The sequence below is a fragment of the Vigna angularis genome, chromosome 3 (assembly GCF_016808095.1).
Source record: "Vigna angularis cultivar LongXiaoDou No.4 chromosome 3, ASM1680809v1, whole genome shotgun sequence".
Classification (NCBI taxonomy): Eukaryota; Viridiplantae; Streptophyta; class Magnoliopsida; order Fabales; family Fabaceae; genus Vigna; species Vigna angularis.
Genome location: NC_068972.1, coordinates 8099149 through 8117654, shown reverse-complemented (window position 1 = coordinate 8117654; position 18506 = coordinate 8099149). Strand labels below are relative to the sequence as shown.

The 18506-nt window shown below is 32.4% G+C and overlaps 3 protein-coding genes across 3 annotated transcripts; all 3 read right to left on the bottom strand.

The window, feature by feature from the left end:
- Positions 1 to 4621: 4621 nt before the first annotated feature.
- LOC108325004 (laccase-15) lies at positions 4622 to 7107 on the bottom strand. The gene is made up of 6 exons (XM_017557977.2): positions 6993 to 7107; positions 6654 to 6805; positions 6337 to 6581; positions 6090 to 6218; positions 5034 to 5981; positions 4622 to 4921 (listed from the first exon to the last, which is right to left on the bottom strand). Exons 1-6 carry the CDS (start codon positions 7083 to 7085, stop codon positions 4791 to 4793), a joined length of 1698 nt encoding a protein of 565 aa, XP_017413466.1. The 5' UTR covers positions 7086 to 7107; the 3' UTR covers positions 4622 to 4790.
- A 1824-nt stretch (positions 7108 to 8931) lies between these two features.
- LOC108324732 (cytochrome P450 78A7) lies at positions 8932 to 11226 on the bottom strand. Its single transcript, XM_017557663.2, has 2 exons — positions 10170 to 11226; positions 8932 to 9735 (listed from the first exon to the last, which is right to left on the bottom strand). The coding sequence occupies exons 1-2, from the start codon at positions 11175 to 11177 to the stop codon at positions 9112 to 9114; spliced, it is 1632 nt and encodes a 543-aa protein (XP_017413152.1). The 5' UTR covers positions 11178 to 11226; the 3' UTR covers positions 8932 to 9111.
- Positions 11227 to 12935: 1709 nt separating this feature from the next.
- LOC108325006 (geraniol 8-hydroxylase) lies at positions 12936 to 15763 on the bottom strand. The gene is made up of 2 exons (XM_017557979.2): positions 14703 to 15763; positions 12936 to 13636 (listed from the first exon to the last, which is right to left on the bottom strand). Exons 1-2 carry the CDS (start codon positions 15579 to 15581, stop codon positions 13016 to 13018), a joined length of 1500 nt encoding a protein of 499 aa, XP_017413468.2. The 5' UTR covers positions 15582 to 15763; the 3' UTR covers positions 12936 to 13015.
- Positions 15764 to 18506: the final 2743 nt, after the last annotated feature.

Here is an 18506-nt window from a genome sequence, read left to right as displayed (position 1 = left end):
AAAGAAAAAAAAAATTGGTAAGACATATTATTTACTAACTGTATAAAAAGAATAAATGACTTTTATTTATAGAGTCTACAAGAATGTAAATAGAACAGTTTAAAAGTAGAAAAACATACTTAAATTAATATAACATATCATTGAAGAAGTCACTTATTATAAATTTGAAGAAAAAGATTCGCCATGTTTTGTCCTCTTTTGTCATTTGTCAAAGTGTTTAGTGTTGTTTTATTATTTTTGGCACATTTGAGTTATTTACAAACTTCAATGTTAATAGTATCCTTTAATTTGGTCCCTAATCTTAATCTTGCATATAGTATATTCGCATATTACAAATTGAAGTCAAAAGTGAGAGAAAGCTCAAAAATCAAACATCACAAAATCATTTTCACTTTAAGGCCAAAAACAACAAAATCCTTCCACCGAATATGAAAAATTCGAAGTAAATTTAAACATTAGAGTTAAATTAGATAAACGAGTAATGTTGATAAATCAAATTGAGTAAAATAGATAATTAGGAAATATATTTTAAATTTTAAACTTTATTTTTAATATGATATTATTTTTTTCCAATTTAGTACTATTATATAAAATGATAATAATTATAATAAAATTATACATGTTTAAAGATTCATTTATTCAAAATAAGAATATATTTTTCATTAAAAAAATGAATTTAATATAAATTTGTAATTCGAAAAATCGGACCGAATTAACTCGCAATCCCATATCCAACTCGACCAAATCAACCCTATCTTTTCATATGCACAACCTCCAATGCTCCAAATAAATTTCAAAAATATAAATACACTAAATCTTCTGTGTATATTTCTTTAATGGATAACAAACTTATTTTTATAAGTAAATTCAAATATATATATATATATATATATATATATATATATATATATATATATATATGGTTTACATGTAAGTTTTTTTTCAGATGATTAAAGTATTAAGTTTTAGAAGAAAAAAAAATCATCATTCATAAAAAAACATATTTTAAAAAACATTCATAAAAGATAAAAAACATATTTTATTTTTAATTTAAAAACAAAAAATTAGAAACATTCACCTAGCTATTCACGTATAAATTAATTAAACTTATTAAATTAATTTTTCTCTCACCCATATACACCACGTGAAAGATGATAAAACGTCTCTAAAAAGCTCTCTAGGCCAATTACCATTTTTTTGGAATGTAATTATACTTATGAAAATTTGAAAAAAAGTCCAACATGAAAATACAGTAAAATAAAATAATCATGAATAATAATTTTATTTTTTACACTAGTAATGATTCTTTTGCAAATCAAAATGATTCTAAAATTTAAAAACAAAATTTAATAACAAAGAAAAGATATAACACAACCCTTCGTTCAAAAATAAAAAATAAAAAATTAACATCAACATTATTCATTATTTTGTTATTAAAATCACAGTAATCCAAGATATCTGGATAATGAATATGGAAATGAAAATTGTGGAAGTTCTTCCTTACAACAAAATGTCAACTAACAGCAAAAAAAATTTCTAAGTGGTTCTTTGCTGCCTGATAATTTTCTTTTTCCCAAAAAGGTTGTCACTAACGGAGACATGTAATTTTTCATTTTTACATCAATTGTTTGCAGCTTCATTATTTTTCTTTTAAATTTTCTTCTGGACCTGTTAATATAACTTATCATTCTCAATCACTTTCTTGGAAATGAAGAATTTTTTTCAAAAGGATTTGAGCAAACTGAATTGTCCAAAATTTGTAGCTACTACACATGTTGCACAATCTATGTGACACTGTGTTTTGTGCTTATCTTTATCACTTTTATATTTTAGATTTTATTTAACATACTCTACAGTTGCACTGGTTTCATTAGGAAATGAAACATGATTACTAATAATTTCTGAAAATTTGGTATATGCTGAAAGCTTGGTTTTATTGATATGAGATCGAGAGAATTGTGATATTTTATTTTTCTAGTAGACATTATTGCTACTTTAGTATTGCTGCATATTTGGTTTGCAATAATTAATTATTTTGTTAATAAAGTGATAAACAAATAAACAAACATAACAAAAGAAAAAAATTGTGATGTCACACCTTGACATGGGAAAGAGAGAGGATGAAAATGAGAAATAAACAAATTAAATAAATAAGAAAGGTGGATTAGGGTTAAGTAAATGTTTCTGAATTTTTATTTTAAATTAAAGTATGTCTTTTTTTATGAATGAATTTTGTTTACTAAAACTTGATACACTTTACTAAAATATACCAATTAAAAAAAAAAGCTTACATAAATTAGCAAACCACATATATATTATTAATAATAAAGAATATATTACATAAAAGAGTACATCAACTCAAACAAACAAAGTTAGTAGAAGCTCTAAACATACTCATCTTAAATTCTAACATATTAAGCTAACTTACTCCTTTCCTTTCTTTAATACCTCATAATATTCTTCAAAGATCCTAAGATCTTCATTGCACATGTTTGGGTTTCGTTTGTACACGCGATGAACCAATGAACACAAATTTCTGAACACTCAAATTATCACTACTATTAAGTCCTTTTCTGTCTAGCTAGTCTCAACAACGCTTTGCTCTATATTTTCTTGCACTGCCTTTTCAACCTCAAGTGCAACAAAGCCTTCCTCTATCTACACTTCTGGAACTATCAACGGATCTCCAATATGATATGTTTTTCTATTTTTTGTACATTTTACAAATGCACATATCAGCGTATTTTCTCCATATTTTTTAACTAGTACAACTTCAAAAGGAGTTGCTTTTCGATATGTGATATTCCATATGTCTTATTGACGTTTCATTTCCATATAGGAGCGACACTATACCTGGGATTCATATCACTTGTATCATGGAAATGTCTCAATTCGTATCTCTCACCAACAAAAAAATGTGCTACCAACGTCATTTAAAAGGGATTGTCTAATTTATTCTAGTAAAACTATGGTTAGAGCAATCTTATATGACAGATGATTGATATAATTTCTAAATATTTAAAAAGAACATAAAAAATGTTACAGTAATTTTCCATTTTTTTATAAGCTAGAAAATCTCCATTTAAAATGTATTTTCTATGATCCATATTGCCTCAAGAACTATTCTTAAATTAATTGGTGCATAATTAAAAATTATTGAACAGTCAGTGTAATTGTAGTCACATAATACAAAATATATATACAGGTAGTAACTGGTGGAAGGTTTTCAGAAAGAAAAAAAAAAGAAAAGGATCGGTGGAAGGACATTATTTCTTAAAGAAAAAGGATATTTTCAGACCCCTTTCATAAAAATAAATAAGTATAATAACAAGTATTATTATTTTGAGTTACTTTTACTTTATTACTTATGAGTATCCAAATCTGCATCGCATAACTAGAAAAAAAAAATAGTAACACAAAATTCTTTTCTTAGATAACCAGCAAGTCTTTCCTCGTGTCACAAGGTGTTGTTGCCCCTTTAACTAACACTAAAAGAAAATACACATATAATATTAAACAATCGACACAAACAAGTAAAAAATTTAAGTAAATTCGTTAGGACCTACTTATGAAGGTCAATAAGTAGACGTTAATTCATTGTTAATTTTAAAATTTATTTTTTAATTAAAGTATTTTAATGTTAGATTAATTATATTCGAACATTATATTCGAACATACATTAAGACGTGTAGATTCGTATCCAGATTGAGTGAAGTTGGTCCAACTTATGTCAAGTCTAGTAAAATTGACGAGTTAAGTTATCTTAAGCATAACTTGAATTAAGTTAATTCAAGTTCAAGTCAAGTCGAGTTTTTTTAAGTTGAATCAAGTTGGTTGGAACCAAGTTGACACAAGTCAGGATAAAGTTATGTTCAATCTGAATTGAATTAGGTTCGAGTTAATTGAGTCTAATCTAACTTAAATAGACTGGCTAACTCTATTAAAGTCAATATAAATTTGTGTTGGGCCTAAACATTAAGTTGAGATGGTGTTAAAATGAGTTGGATTAATCTCATTTCAAGTTGAGTGATTGGTTTAATTCATCCTGTATTGAATTCAGGTCAAGCCAAATGTAATTAGGATTGGTCACACTAAACAAAATCAAGTCGAATTTGACTAAATTCTAACTAAATCAAGCTCAATTATAATTAAGAGAAAGACGAGATCAAATCATAACAAGACAAGTTAAACTTTATGTTTAACCAATACATAAAACATACATAAGTTAACACTCAAGTTAAATTTGGATCTCATAATTGATTATGTCTCTCACTCATTCTAATTGATAAAGTAGTTTTAATTTGATTTAAATTAAATTAAAGAAATCAAAATCAATGTTTTTATTGGTAAAAAGTATATTTTATTTGATTTGGATTTAACATAATTTATTAGTTAAAATAGATCTAAATTTTAAATTCGATATAAGTTATTGGATGGGAGTGGATTTTGAAAATTACAACACCTTAGCTCTATATAGCCAGCAATCGATAATGTTTTGAGTCTGCTGTCATTTTTACTTGGCGATGGTCATGTGACACTTAACCAACCAAAGACTACACACACCAAGCAATTAATAGCCGAAAGAAAATCTTAATTAAAAGACCGTTTAATAATGCCCTGCAACAAAAATAATAAAAGAACAAGTGAATTATTACAAATAGCAATACACTCGGAGAACTCATTTCCTCAAATTTGGAACACATGCCTTCCGGAGAGGTAAGGTAAAACAAACATTTAACTTATTGTTTTCAATGTAAAGTTCTTTAAACAGAGAAAGTCCAGAATATTCTTCAGCATGGGGGCATGTCTGGCGGCGGCGGTGACAACATTTGACTTGAAGAGTTTCCATTCTTCACAATAAAAACTGTCTGCATGCCCCAAGATTGGTGGCGTTCTAGATGGCAGTGCATAAACCATACCCCTGCAATTGAAAATACATGCATGCAGTTCGTGTAAGAAAAATTACATAAGCTCTCCATTTTAAAATTTGAAAAAAAAAAGTTAAATATAAACTCGTATTTGGTGTTACATACCAGGATTCACAGCCACGAATCTAATGGCAGCCCATCCATTTATTGGCACAATCACAGTATTCAAGTAAGGAGGATCAACGAGATTGAAATTCAAGGGATCTTGACTTTGGTTAAAATTGCCTAATCCATATCCAACAACATGGAAACTGTACCCATGGAGATGGATAGGATGGTCTATCCCTCCAACAACGTTTGTTCCTTGGAACACAATTTCAACTGTTGCACCATAGTTCAGCACATTAACTCTAGTCTCTTTCGTTGGTGTATTCAACGTTATAGGCAAGAGATCTGCAGTGAAGTTAAATGTAAAAGGTGGGAATCTGGGAAATCCCGGTTCGTATATCCCATTGATATGATAGTAATAGGCTTTTAGAATGTCAATGTCGGGGGTTTGAAAGCTTATGTTGTTCATGCTAGCAGAGAAAATGGTTCCATTTAGTCCCTGGCAGTCGTTTCTGCCATTAGGGCATGGCAAAGTGTTGACAGAAATAGTGGTGACTATTTGAGTTGTGATGTTTGTTGGGACTGGACTGGGGGATCTCTCAGGCAAGCCTCTCAAGTTTGTGATGAAGTCCAAAGCTGCTTGTGTATCATTAAAGTCGGGGAGGTTGGGTAATGAAGGAGATGAAGGTGGAGTGTAATTGCCACTGTACTCTATTCTAGCAGTGGTTGTGGTGTTATCAAAGGCAACACCAACCCCAGTTGAATATGCCCTTGCAGCTAGATAATAATGACCAGGTTCTTGGTTGGCGTGCAACAACACATCCATTGCTTGTCCTGGTGATATGCAAATGTAATCCCTTGTCAATGGCGTGGTGTATACAGCATCAGAACCAACAACAGTGAGGTTATGTTGGGAAACGGAGAAGAAGAGAATCAGATTCAGTGCCGCGTTAATAACTCGGAGATGATAAGTCCTCCCTTGTTCTACATTAAACTTGAACGTTTCTGAAAATTACAAGAAATTGTGGCGTTTAGAGCCAAACCTCAAAGTTACAAATGTTTGAAGTTGAAAGTTCATCATTAACTTCATCAACTTTGAACATTGATGCGTACCTGGAATTGAGCAAGGCAAGAGATCCCCGGGTTGACCATTTATAGTGAGAGCATCAGATATGTTTGGGGCTGCTCCGGTTTCAGAAGACTGTCTGAAGACCTCGTTGACATCATTAATCCACCACTCTCCTGCATATACATAAGTAAATAAAAACGTTGCATTTTTCCCACATACTTGCATCAGTATGTTCTAGCTATATTTGGTGAATTGCAGAAAAAAAAAACTGTTAAGGATAATTTTTCATACCAAATATGATGGGAATCTCGGCATCGGGTTGAGGAAAAGGGTAGGGAGTAGTCTTGGTTGGATAGACATAGATAGCACCATAGACAGTGGCTCTTAACCATTCACTGTGAGCATGCCACCATATGGTCCCTTCCTCAAAAGAAAAAATCAAGGTTTGTCTGAATTTCATACCAGGTTGGATGGGGCACTGAGTGATGTATGATGGACCATCTGTCCATGGATTCCTTGGCTGCTTCACTCCGTGCCTGTCCATAAATCGGTAATGGTTAATTTTCATCCACTCATAGGTTTCAAAATTGCTTAAGATAGAAAATTACCAGTGTAAAGTAATGTTGGAGTTTCCCTTGTTGTAAACATCAACGTAGATTGTGTCTCCTCTGTTGACTCTGATAGTTGGTCCTGGAAAGTTTCCATTCACTGTCAATATACTTTTTGTGGAACAAAGTCTGGTATACTGGGCTTCTCTAACCTGCAAGATTAATCGAACCCATTTAATTTCCCCTGCAAAATATGATAATTTTATAGAAAAAAAAAATGTTTTCCTGTGAAAAGGTATCCGTGTTGAAGAGTTATGCTGGGGAAAGTAAACAAAAGAACAGAAATTTATATTCATGAACGCCATGGCGAATAACATTTCACCACTTTCTGTTACTCACTTCAAAAGTGTAATGACTCTGTGTTTGGGAACTAAGAGTGATCAAGGAAAAACACCACAGAATTTGGAGGAAAATATTCTTGCTGCACGACATTTTCACAAAAGAGAAAATGTTATGCAAGTCGTTCTACAATGCTATTGGTAATATTTAGTGTTACATATATAGGAAAAAGTTTTATGCACAATGTGTGCATAAATTAGTTGTATTCTTCAAAAATTGGTGCGGCTTCATTGTCACATGTTTACCACTAATGTATAAGTCAACACGTCAATCTAGCCATTTAATCAATTGTAAGAAAATTGTAAAGGAAATTAAAGAGGAATTTGTCAAAAAGCAATCTGAGTTGAAGGTAGCGTACATATTGGAAACTGCTTTATTTGGTGAGTATGATACAGATTGTATTGTACCTCTTCGAAAACACTGCAACAACAGCTTTACTTAAAAACCCATAATAAATGGCTAACTTTGGAATGAGATTCCATCCTCCGAATAGTTAAGATTGCTTATCAAAAAAGTGTTAACTTTCGATTATTCTTCGCTTCCCGATTCTGACTTCTGATTATGTTATGACTTCTATTTTACTGCTTTGTGTAATGCACACGTTTTTTTCCGTATATGATTTATTATAATTAGTTGATGATGTTAAATTTATACTTTTCAAGAAAACTATCCCCAATGTCAACAAATCACTTACAATGTCAACTATCTATTGAATTAAGATATATTAAATATCGTAAAGAAAAATTATAAAGAAAACTTACATGGTTCTTATAAAGATTACAAGCGGTGGTGGATATACTCGTAAATCTAGTAATTTATTGACTTCATACCATAAATCAATTTTAACCAGTAAAACTAAGAAAAAAAATCATTTTCTTAAATCCAAATAATATAAAAACATGAACTAATAACTCATCATAAAGTTATATTGACTATAGTAGGATGCAACTTTTTCTATTAAAACACAATACATGAGTTTAAACATGACGATTTGATTGTAATTTTACTTACATCACTTTTATCACAAAATAATTGACATATACCTTACAACGAAAAAATTAATTAATATTGTACATTTTCATTTACATGCGTTAAATTCATCCCAAATGATAACACATCCTCCCTTTTCTTGCCCCAATACCAAATGGGGGGTGTGGTGGCCATTATTGCCTAATAGATTTTAAACAAATAAAAAATATAAATAGTGTGGCATCACTTAATAGATCGGAAGAGCAGCAGTTGAAGAAAAAAAAGCTAATTACTTGTAGTGGCCCCATTTGAGGAAGACAGCTGCAATTAGAGATAATAAGAATTACAAAACATTTTATAAGCTAATATTAGTTTTAGAACCATGTGCTTTGAGTTAAACTATTATATATTTAACGTGATTTTGATCTTAGGAAACAAACCTAATCCTCAACTAATTTGTTTCCTACTACCACATTAATGACTAATGAAGTTAAGTTACTGTGTCAAATAAGTATAATAAAAAAACAAAAAACTGCATTTCTTGGTTGAAGTGTGTGTGAGAAGTGTTTGCAATTCTCTTTTCTGTAATGGCTTTGGGACATTAAATCGTTAACCGTCCTAGTTAGTAGCTAGTATAGCTTTGCACATTGAAAAAATCGATGTCATCAATTTTAGCATGTTGCTTAACCAACTGTTTTCTTGATGTACAATTCTCATTTTTTTTATTTGAAAAAAAAAATTTAACACATTTTTTTTACGACATAACACTTATTTTCTTATTGAGGATCAGATTAGTCTAATGTGTACTTAATTTTAGCAAATTTTCTCATTCTTCGATGGCTAACTTGTTTCGCTTAATCAAATTCAAACATATATATATATATATATATATATATATATATATATATCTGCTGACATATACTGCTGAATATCAACTTATATATATTATATTTGCGTACAGAAACTGGTAAAGATTTACTATTACAACAAAAAGGATATTTATCTCACTTGTATAAAAGCTAGATAAAACATCCTCACACTTAGAGACACTTTTTTATAGGAAAATTAGTATTTTCCTGAAATACAAAACATATTTATAACACTGCCCTCACATATCTTACACACCAAATCTCAGAATAATTATTGAGGTTTAATTAGTAAACCTTGGAGATGCCAGGGCTCTGAGGGGATTCTTCATCTCACAAGATAGTTTCAGAACCTCGGCTAGGTCAACTGGGTTAGCCATGTCTTGAAACCAATGAAAACGATGAACCAAGTTAGCCACCCAAAGGCTCACAGTCACAAGACCTAGGTTTTTACCGGGGCAAACCCTTCGTCCAGCTCCAAATGGTGCGAGTCTAAGGTCACCACCTCTGATATCCACTTGGACCCCTCCTTCACTCTTCACAAACCTCTCTGGTTTGAACACTAGTGGCTCGTGCCACACGCTAGGGTCATGAGTGATGGCCCACATGTTCACCATTGCTGTGGTGTTGGCTGGCACCACCATTCCATTGCTCAGATGGACATCTGACGTGGACAATCGGGCCCACGAAAGAAGAGGCCCAATTGGATGCAATCGCAGGGTTTCTTTCAATATGGCTTCTAAGTATGGCAATTTTATCACATCAGCATCTGTAACTACCATCTTCTTTCCCACAACCCTGCGGAGTTCATTGCGAAGCCTAGTTTGCACTTGCTCATTCAAAATAAGCTCGGCCATGACCCACTCAGTAAGAAGTGCTGTTGTATCCGTGCCACGAAATATCATCTCCTGCGTGCAATCAAGTTGTTTTAAAAATATTAATATAAGTTGTTTGTATACCAACCACACTACCGGATTATTAATTACAAGCTAATAAAATTTATTTAATAAGAGATGATTACCGTGACATTAGTGTCACCCTGGAGTGTGCTTAAATATTTATCTGGTTGTCTCTATTTTTTGTTTCTTTTTTATTTCTTTTGCTAAATAGAAAATGCAGATGAATAAAAAAATGTATCGATCTTCTAAAACATATAACATTCTGCGCAGTTAAATTTGGAGAATCTTTTATGTTTGGGTTATCATTTTTTAATTAGAGTCATGCGACACATTCCCGGATTTGATATACTTTAGTTACAGTAGGTTTTTCAAACACATGCACGTGTTAAAACATGCATGGGCAATAAACTTCCGTACGTTGTAGGGATGAAAGAAACACAAACCCATAAAACAGCAATGATGTCATCATCTTCGAGCTTGTCATCTTCTTCTAGAGAGAGCAGCACGTCCACGAAGTCCGAGTCATCAGAAAGTTCCTTGAATGGAGCCAATATTCGGTGCTCCTCCAGAATCCTCTTTACAAATTTCTTCACTCTCGGAGCAAGAACGGAGCACCGTTCTCGAACACGTAAAGGGTCATAAAAGAAGCGGATCCAAGGAACGTAATCAGACCAGTTGAAAGCTCCCAAAAGTTCAAAACCTTCCCGCACCATGTCGCGCACCTCTTCAATCTCACGCCGATTATAACACTCATCTTGGTCGTGGTACCTTCTTCCAAAGACAGTTCCCATAACGTTATTCAGCGCTGCATCTTGGAGGTGTTTTCTTAGGCACACGAACCCGTTTTTGGACTGCTCCTGAGCTATAGCCCGTAACATGGCAGCGCAGTCTAGCAAGCGACCTGGCTCGTGGGCAAGAATGCGGCGCGGGGAGAAGAGGTGTGTTGAGGCTACCCTCCGCAGCAAGAGCCAATACGCACCGTTTGGGGCAAACCCAATGGCGCGGTTGAACATGAGGCTCTTAGCGGATTGTTTAACGGGACGGTCAGCGAAATGGGGCGAGTTCAAGATTTCACGCGCCACGTGAGGGTCGGAAGTTACAACTACTGGGCTTGACCCCAAACTGAAGGCCATGAGTTTCGTGGCGGATAGGGCTGAAGCAATGGAAGCGAGGGTGCGATGAGGTAGGGCATGGTTTAAGCTAAACAAGAGGCCGAAGAAAGGGACTCCTTTGGGCCCGGGTACAGGAACCCGGCCCATTTGGTTCTTTCCGTTTCTCCATGCAAGACCTCCTCCCCCTCTTGGGAAGGCCCACGCCAGAAGGGCAATGGAAAGAATTGCAGTGAGGATTATGAGCAAGAGTGGGTTGTGAGTTAAGTTTTGTGTTCCTGCTATGGCTGGAAGTGTAAACACCCACCAGCTAGTGTCTAATGATGAGGAAGGTAACCCCATTACAGTGCAGAGGGAAATGGAAACAGAGTTTGAAGCAATAAGAGAGTGATGAAGATGGGATGGTTGTGAAGTGCAGGGAAGAGGCTCGGTATAAATAGGTGTGCTTTCGTGGTTGCATGGACTGGACAAGAAGCTTAGGTGAGTTTGAAGATATCGTGTATTTTAAAAGTGCAAAAAGTGTGTCATGATGCGTGTAAGTGGGGTTAGAGATACGTGGCTTAATTTGGTGGTTATAAGGTTTCCTACTTATTGTTACACATAATAGCTTTCTAATCTATACTCTTCTAGAATGGCCGTAGCCTTAGCAGCTGCATATAATATGCATTGGGAAAGGACCTATGCATTCGTATCACAGACATTTATTTAAGATTTTTTTATGTCTTTCTTTCTAAATTGCATGACACAGATGCGGCCACAATAGTGGAGGAATTTGGAGCAACCGCCACTGCGCCCTTGAATGTCGGATCATGGAGCACAGGATTTTATTTTAGAGGGAGGCATGCATGGACGTGTGGTAGGGCGGGAAGCAAGGCTGCACATACGTGTGAACGTTGCTCGAGGCCTCGCCTCACGTGACTTCGGGCTATTCGAGAATATAGGCATCGTATTCCGAAATAATCCAACGTAACTTCAATTCTTAACGACCCTAGTGGTCAAGTTTAAGCTAGAATATACGATGAGTCAAACAAGCAGAGAAAAGGTTACGTCCCGAACTTTTCTTTTGCAATAAGCTTATACTTCACAACAAGATATTTATTTATAAGGTTTCCACCGACTTTTATAGGAAGAAATCACACTGCCCCCGTCGATTTCAGATGATTCACGTTCAATTTATTTATCTACTTCATTTATGGTTAAAGATTTATGAAGACAGAGCATATAGTGAAATTATTTATAATGAAAATAAATTTTACTTTAAATGTGAATAAATTATGTTACTAGTCTACAATAAAAGACCTGTTTGAATTAGTGGTTTGTAGTAATATATTAGCTGTTTGAATTAGAAGTTTATCTCTAAGTGTAAATTTAAAGTTTATAAAGTAAAAAGGAAAAAAGGTTGATTAAAAAACGTTAAAATTTATGGTCTTAAGGTTTTATAGACTGAAAAAATATATCGATGTTTTATATAGGTTTTATGGTATTGTATATCCTCATCGGTAAAAAAATATTGAGAATATCTAGATAGATGTATAAATATATATATATATATATATATATATATATATATATATATATATATATATATATAGATTATACTAAAAAAAAATTGGGGTGGGAATGCCCTCTATCACTCTTCAAATTTAATAAAAGTTTCGTGTCACAGAGATATGCACTTTCAACCTGAAACAGAGTGTATAAATGAATGAAGGGTGTTTTATCTTACACTTCCTGCACTTCCAAATTCTATAAATATCCTCATAATTAATTAATTTGTTGAAATAATTGTACATTAAGTCATTTTACCGAAATAAGTTACCTTTTGTAGACAACTAGAGATAATAAATTTGATAGAAGATGTTCTAAGAAAATTTAACAAAAGAAAAAAATATTTATGATTGTCAAATAAATATTTTACTACAAGGTAAGTTATTTAACGGTTCTAGTAGTTGATATCTAACCATAATAATTTGGTAAGAATTAAAGATAGAGTAATTTTCGGAAATTGAATTAGGAAAGTAAAAAAATTAAAAAATTATTTAGAAAAAAAAAGGTTGTGGAATGATATTTTTGTAAAAATGTTAACTTTGGATCAAATTGTAAGAACACAAGTAAATATTATTATGCAATATTAATCACGAAACTTATTACATTGAGCTTTTACCGAAGACAAGGTTAAATTAGAGGGAATTTGAGAGTGGAATGGGAATAGCAGAAAGAGGAGAAAGCTTCTTCAAGGTGATTCCATACTGCTCAGTCATGTCAAGGGTCTGAGGAGTGACACCCGGAGGAAGCTCCCAGCGGAAAGAGTGCAGAAACGCAGCCAACATCAAAGTGATCATCCGATTAGCAAGTGGCAAGCCAGGGCAAATTCTCCTACCAGCACCAAAAGGCAAATACTCGAAATCCCTGCCTTTGAAATCTATGTTGGATCTCAGAAACCTTTCGGGCTGAAACGACAACGGGTCATCCCAAAACCGGGGGTTCCTCCCAATGGACCATGCATTGATGAGAACTTGGTTCCCTTTGTGAATGGTGTACCCACTTACTTCAACATCGTGTCCTGCAACGTACGGCAAGAGAAGGGGAACAGGTGGATGAAGCCGAAGGGTTTCTTTCACTATTGCTCTCATGTACGGAAGTCTAGGGATGTCTGATTCTGTTATTTCAACATTCGACGATCCAATCACTTCCATCAGTTCCCCTCTTGCTTTCTGCATTACTTCTGGGTTCCGTAGAAGCTCTGCCATTGCCCACTCTGTTGTTGATCCTGATGTGTCACTCCCCGCTATGAACAAATCCTGCTCACACTCAATAACTCAACCTTACAAGCTTCTAAAAACAAACACATTATTCTAACAAAAACTACTATTCATCTTTTAACCGTGTTTTAAATATTTTTTTATGTATATGTTTATTTATTCTTATCAATATCACTTTTTTTAGTATAATATTATTAATGAAGGACGTGGTAATAATATAACTTTCATATTTACACTTTGAATATGTATGTGAGTTTGTTTCGTATTCAGGTGGACAAGGGTTAAAATTTCTTTGGAATTTATGATGTTAGTCAGAAATTTAAGATGTTAGTCCTTCAGTACTTATTATCCTGTATCCCAGATGGATAATGATTCGGTTATTGTATTTAATTTTGGTTGAATCTCGTTATGTTAATTTCTTGCATCCTTTATATATAAAGTTATTATATCTTTTTAGGGTTATAACCCTTCATAAGTGTTTTATTATATTATATTAATTAATTAATTTTGTTACTGATAAAAAATTATGTAAAAATACAATAATTTCAAAAGATTTGACATTTATTATTCTTAATAAAATATTAATTTATAGTAAAATATTAATTTATTTGAGTGCCAAATGAAAAATATTGTTGTCAAACTATCAATGCTAAAAATGCTCTTATATATTAACTTTTAATTAATAATCGGGGTTCAGATGATAAAAGAAAGTATAATAAGTTGATATTATTTAGATTTAAATATTAAGTTTGTAATCCATTTAGAATAAAAAAATTAATAACAATATTATTACTCGACTATTTCTAACTAATAAGTAATAAGGTGAAGAATAACTATTTTAATCTTTACAAACAAACTTCAAAAGACACCTTAAATGTTTCCAGTTTACATTTTAGTCACTAAAATTAAAAACAAAAACATTTTAATTCAATTATACTAACCTTCTATTTTATATATTTAATTTCAAATAATAATATAAATTACAATTTAACACGTAAAAAATTAAAAAGTTAAAAAAAATTATAATTATTTATTTTTTATATGAGATAATTTTAATTTACGGATTAAAAGAAAAGGAGTTAATGATGGAAGAGGACGGTGTTACCAGAATCAACGGCTTAATGCTTTCAACGGTGAAATGGGACGCCTCACCTAGTTCACACTGATCAAGCAACACATCCAAGAAATCCCCCTTGGCGACACGTGGACCCTCTCTTTCTGCAACACGTTTCCGAATCATGCGGTCGAAAATATCATGCAACCTGACGTATGAAACCGTCACATGTCCCTTAACGCCCTGCAAGTCAAACAGTTTAATCAAAGGAAAGTAGTCTGAGAGGTTAACCCTCCCTGCATCCTCCATGATCCTCCACACCAGCTCCTTAAACTCCCCTGCACTCTCGAACTCCGGATCTACCAAATCCTCCGAAAACACCGTGTTCGATACCAGGTTCAGCATCGTCGCGAATGCCAGATCTCCAATTGGAACACCTTTTCCATTCGAACCTTGCTTCCGAAGGTGCTCAACCAGTTCCTGTACTTTCCCGTGCCGGAGGTGCTGTAGCAGGTCCAGGCGTTGGGCGGTAAAAATCTGAGTGGTGCAGACGCGGCGGCGGTTGCGCCACCGTGAGTCGGCGGGGGCCCAGGCTAGGGTGTCTCCCACGTTGGGCTGGGCCGCCACGGATTCTGGGATGGGGCGGCTGGCGAAGGCTTGGTCGTTCTTTTGGAGGATTTCTTGGGCCACGGCTGGAGAAGAGGCCACGGCCACGGTGACTGAGCCCAGACGGAGGGACATGATTGGGCCGTAGGTTTGGGCCAGAGAGGAGAGGGCGCAGTGGGGCTTGGGGCCCAGTTGGTGGAGGTTTCCGATTATGGGGAAGCCGGTTGGACCGGGGGATTGGTTTTTTTTAACGCGGCGGTTGAGAATGAACCTGATGGTGATTAGAAACAGTATAAGGAGTACCAGGAAGATGAAATGGTCCATTAATTTGTTAGTTTTTTTTTCTCGTGACGTGATTCAAACCTACTAACATAATTGGTCCATGTTCTGTCAGGTTATATCCTATATATATGAGTTGTAAGAGAGTTATAACTAACAACTCATATAAGCATATATTAATTTGTATATTGCTAATGTTTATGTATTATTTTTTATTATTATTATTATTATTTAATTCTGAAGGAAAAATGAAATGAAAGAAAAATGATAAAATGTCTTTCTTCTCAATTCTGAATATTTAAAACATTAATACTTCCTCATAAAATAAAAATTTAACTAATTAAAACAACTACTATACTCATCCTTATGAAATATAACTTAATAGAGGAAAAATTGAAATGAACTCAATATATAAAGTGCTAATGAAGTGATTACTTTTATTATTATGTATTTAATTGAGACTATATGAAAAGAAATGGTTGGTGCATTTTTTTATTGTGTGGAAAAATAACAAGAAGAACGCAACCAAATATCGACTATCGTGTAATTTTGTATCCCATCATTTGACATTTAGGTATAAGAATATAAAGATAAAAGTAGGGTAGTTAATGAATGGATTCGAATAAAACCATTGTTTTCTAGGCTTTATTTAGTATCGTAATGTAATCATCTGCGGATCTTTTAAGGGCAGGTGACATCGTCACCCAAATTTTTTCAAACTTTTTAAGTTTTTATATTGAGAATATCAAAGTTTTTTTTTTAATTTTAAATTATACGTTATATATATTAAAAATTGATGGAAATTAAATTACATATATTTTTATTTCTTTATAAAGTAAAATATTTAATGTTAATAAATAATAAAATATAAAATTAAATATAGTAAAAAATAAAAATATTTATTAAAATGTTTTTTATTGACTTGTACTTATCTTCCATTTTCTCACATGTTTTTTTTTCTCATTATTTTTGTTTTCATTTCTCATATGTTCTCTACAAAAATGTAACTCTTTTTTATATCAATTGTGAAATATTAGTTTAATAGTTAGTAATATTTTTTGTATTTTATGAGTCTTTTTATATTATTTTTTATGAATATAAAAAAATAATAATATATTATCTATAAGGGTTAAATATGTTTTTAGTCCCTAAACTATTGGCCGTTTCTGGTTTTTGTCCCTCTTTCAAAGTAAGGTACGATTTGGTCCTCAATCTTTAAAAAACGTTCGTTTTAGTCCTCAAAATTTTGTTTTTAGTCCTCGTTTTAGTCCTCAAAACGTTCGTTTTTTCGACTAAAACGGACGTTTTTTAAAGATTGAGGACCAAATCGTACCTTACTTTGAAAGAGGGACGAAAACCAGAAACGACCAATAGTTTAGGGACTAAAAACATATTTAACCCTATCTATAATTGATTTTTATTATAATTTTTTTCTTTAAGTAATTATGTATTTTGAATTTTTTATTATGTTATGATAAATTGTTTTTTAAACTTTTATATTAAACAAGAGAGTATTAGTTTAAAATTTCAACTCCAACATTTTATGTTGATGTTTTTAATCATCCAAATTTTTAGAATTTATTAATCATGTTTGAATTACGTCAATATTTGATAAGAACAACAAAAACAATGAATGATAATTTAATTTGTCTTAATGTAATTTTTCCTATTTTTACGAGATATATTTTTTACATTGAAGATTATGAAAACAAGATTGAGAAATAAAATGGAAAATGATTTTCTTTTGCTGACATGATTATTTATATTGAAATAAAAATAACTGGAAATTTTACTTATAATTTAAGTACTGATGAGTTAAAAAATACGAAGTAACTAATGACAATAATTTATATGTGTAATTTATTTTATAATTAAAAATATAATAAATTATATATTAATAATTTTTTTCGGTGTGAGGTTAAGATTAATGGTCCCACTTGCGTTGTGTTGTAAAGTTCAAATGTTATATATTAAGAGATCTCTTTTACGTCAAAATCAGTAAAGACTACCTTGTAAAAGACACTCTAATGTCAAAATTCGCTAAATATGTGATAAATAACAATTAATACAACAGTTTAATGTAGATAACCTACTTTCTTACTTCAAACCTTTATTTATATATTTCGTGATGAACTTTTTATTAAAGTTTGCATAATTACGACCTAATTGTGAGTAATTATAATTTATTTTTAAGTTGTTTACCTTTAAGGTTAATCTATTATGACATTGTTCATCTCGATCAATCCAATTCATAGTTAGCTAATATATTTGATGGTCGATCGCGCTCGTTATCCTTAATTACTATCATAGATGGTACATGGGTGATCAATCGGCCTTGGTAACTTACACTCTACATTGTGGAACGCACACTCTAAGTTATGGATGTTTATTAAGACTGACATATGACCAACCGACTTATTTAGTGTTTGGCTAAACTCACTAGTTTATGTTTCGGATTGTGGGATAATCATTCAGGTTGATACATACTAAAAGATTTGGTTAGCCACTAGTCGAATTCTTTGATTAATCACTGAAGTTATGATAAACTGTTTGGAATGTAACTGACTAGACAATCATGTAATAAAATAACAATAATTAAATATATAAAATTTTAATATATTATTTTTTATTTTTTAAAAATTATTGGTCAGATTTGTCTTTCTTCATGTAATGGATTAAGAGGTTGAAATCATTATTAAAAAACCGAAAGGGATGTATTCCTAACTTTCTTTATGTAAATTAAAAAAAAGGAAGACTTACTAAGATGGATTATTGACACTAAGATGGATTATTGACACGTTTTCGCTACCTTACCTAAACCTTACCAAAACATGATTGGTAATATCTTAAACTTATTTAAAATTCTTCATGAATTATTTTAATCATGTGATGGTATATGTTTATTACATTTTGGTTGCACAATCGTTCAATATATTTTGACATCCATTAACTTTTTATATCATTCTGTAT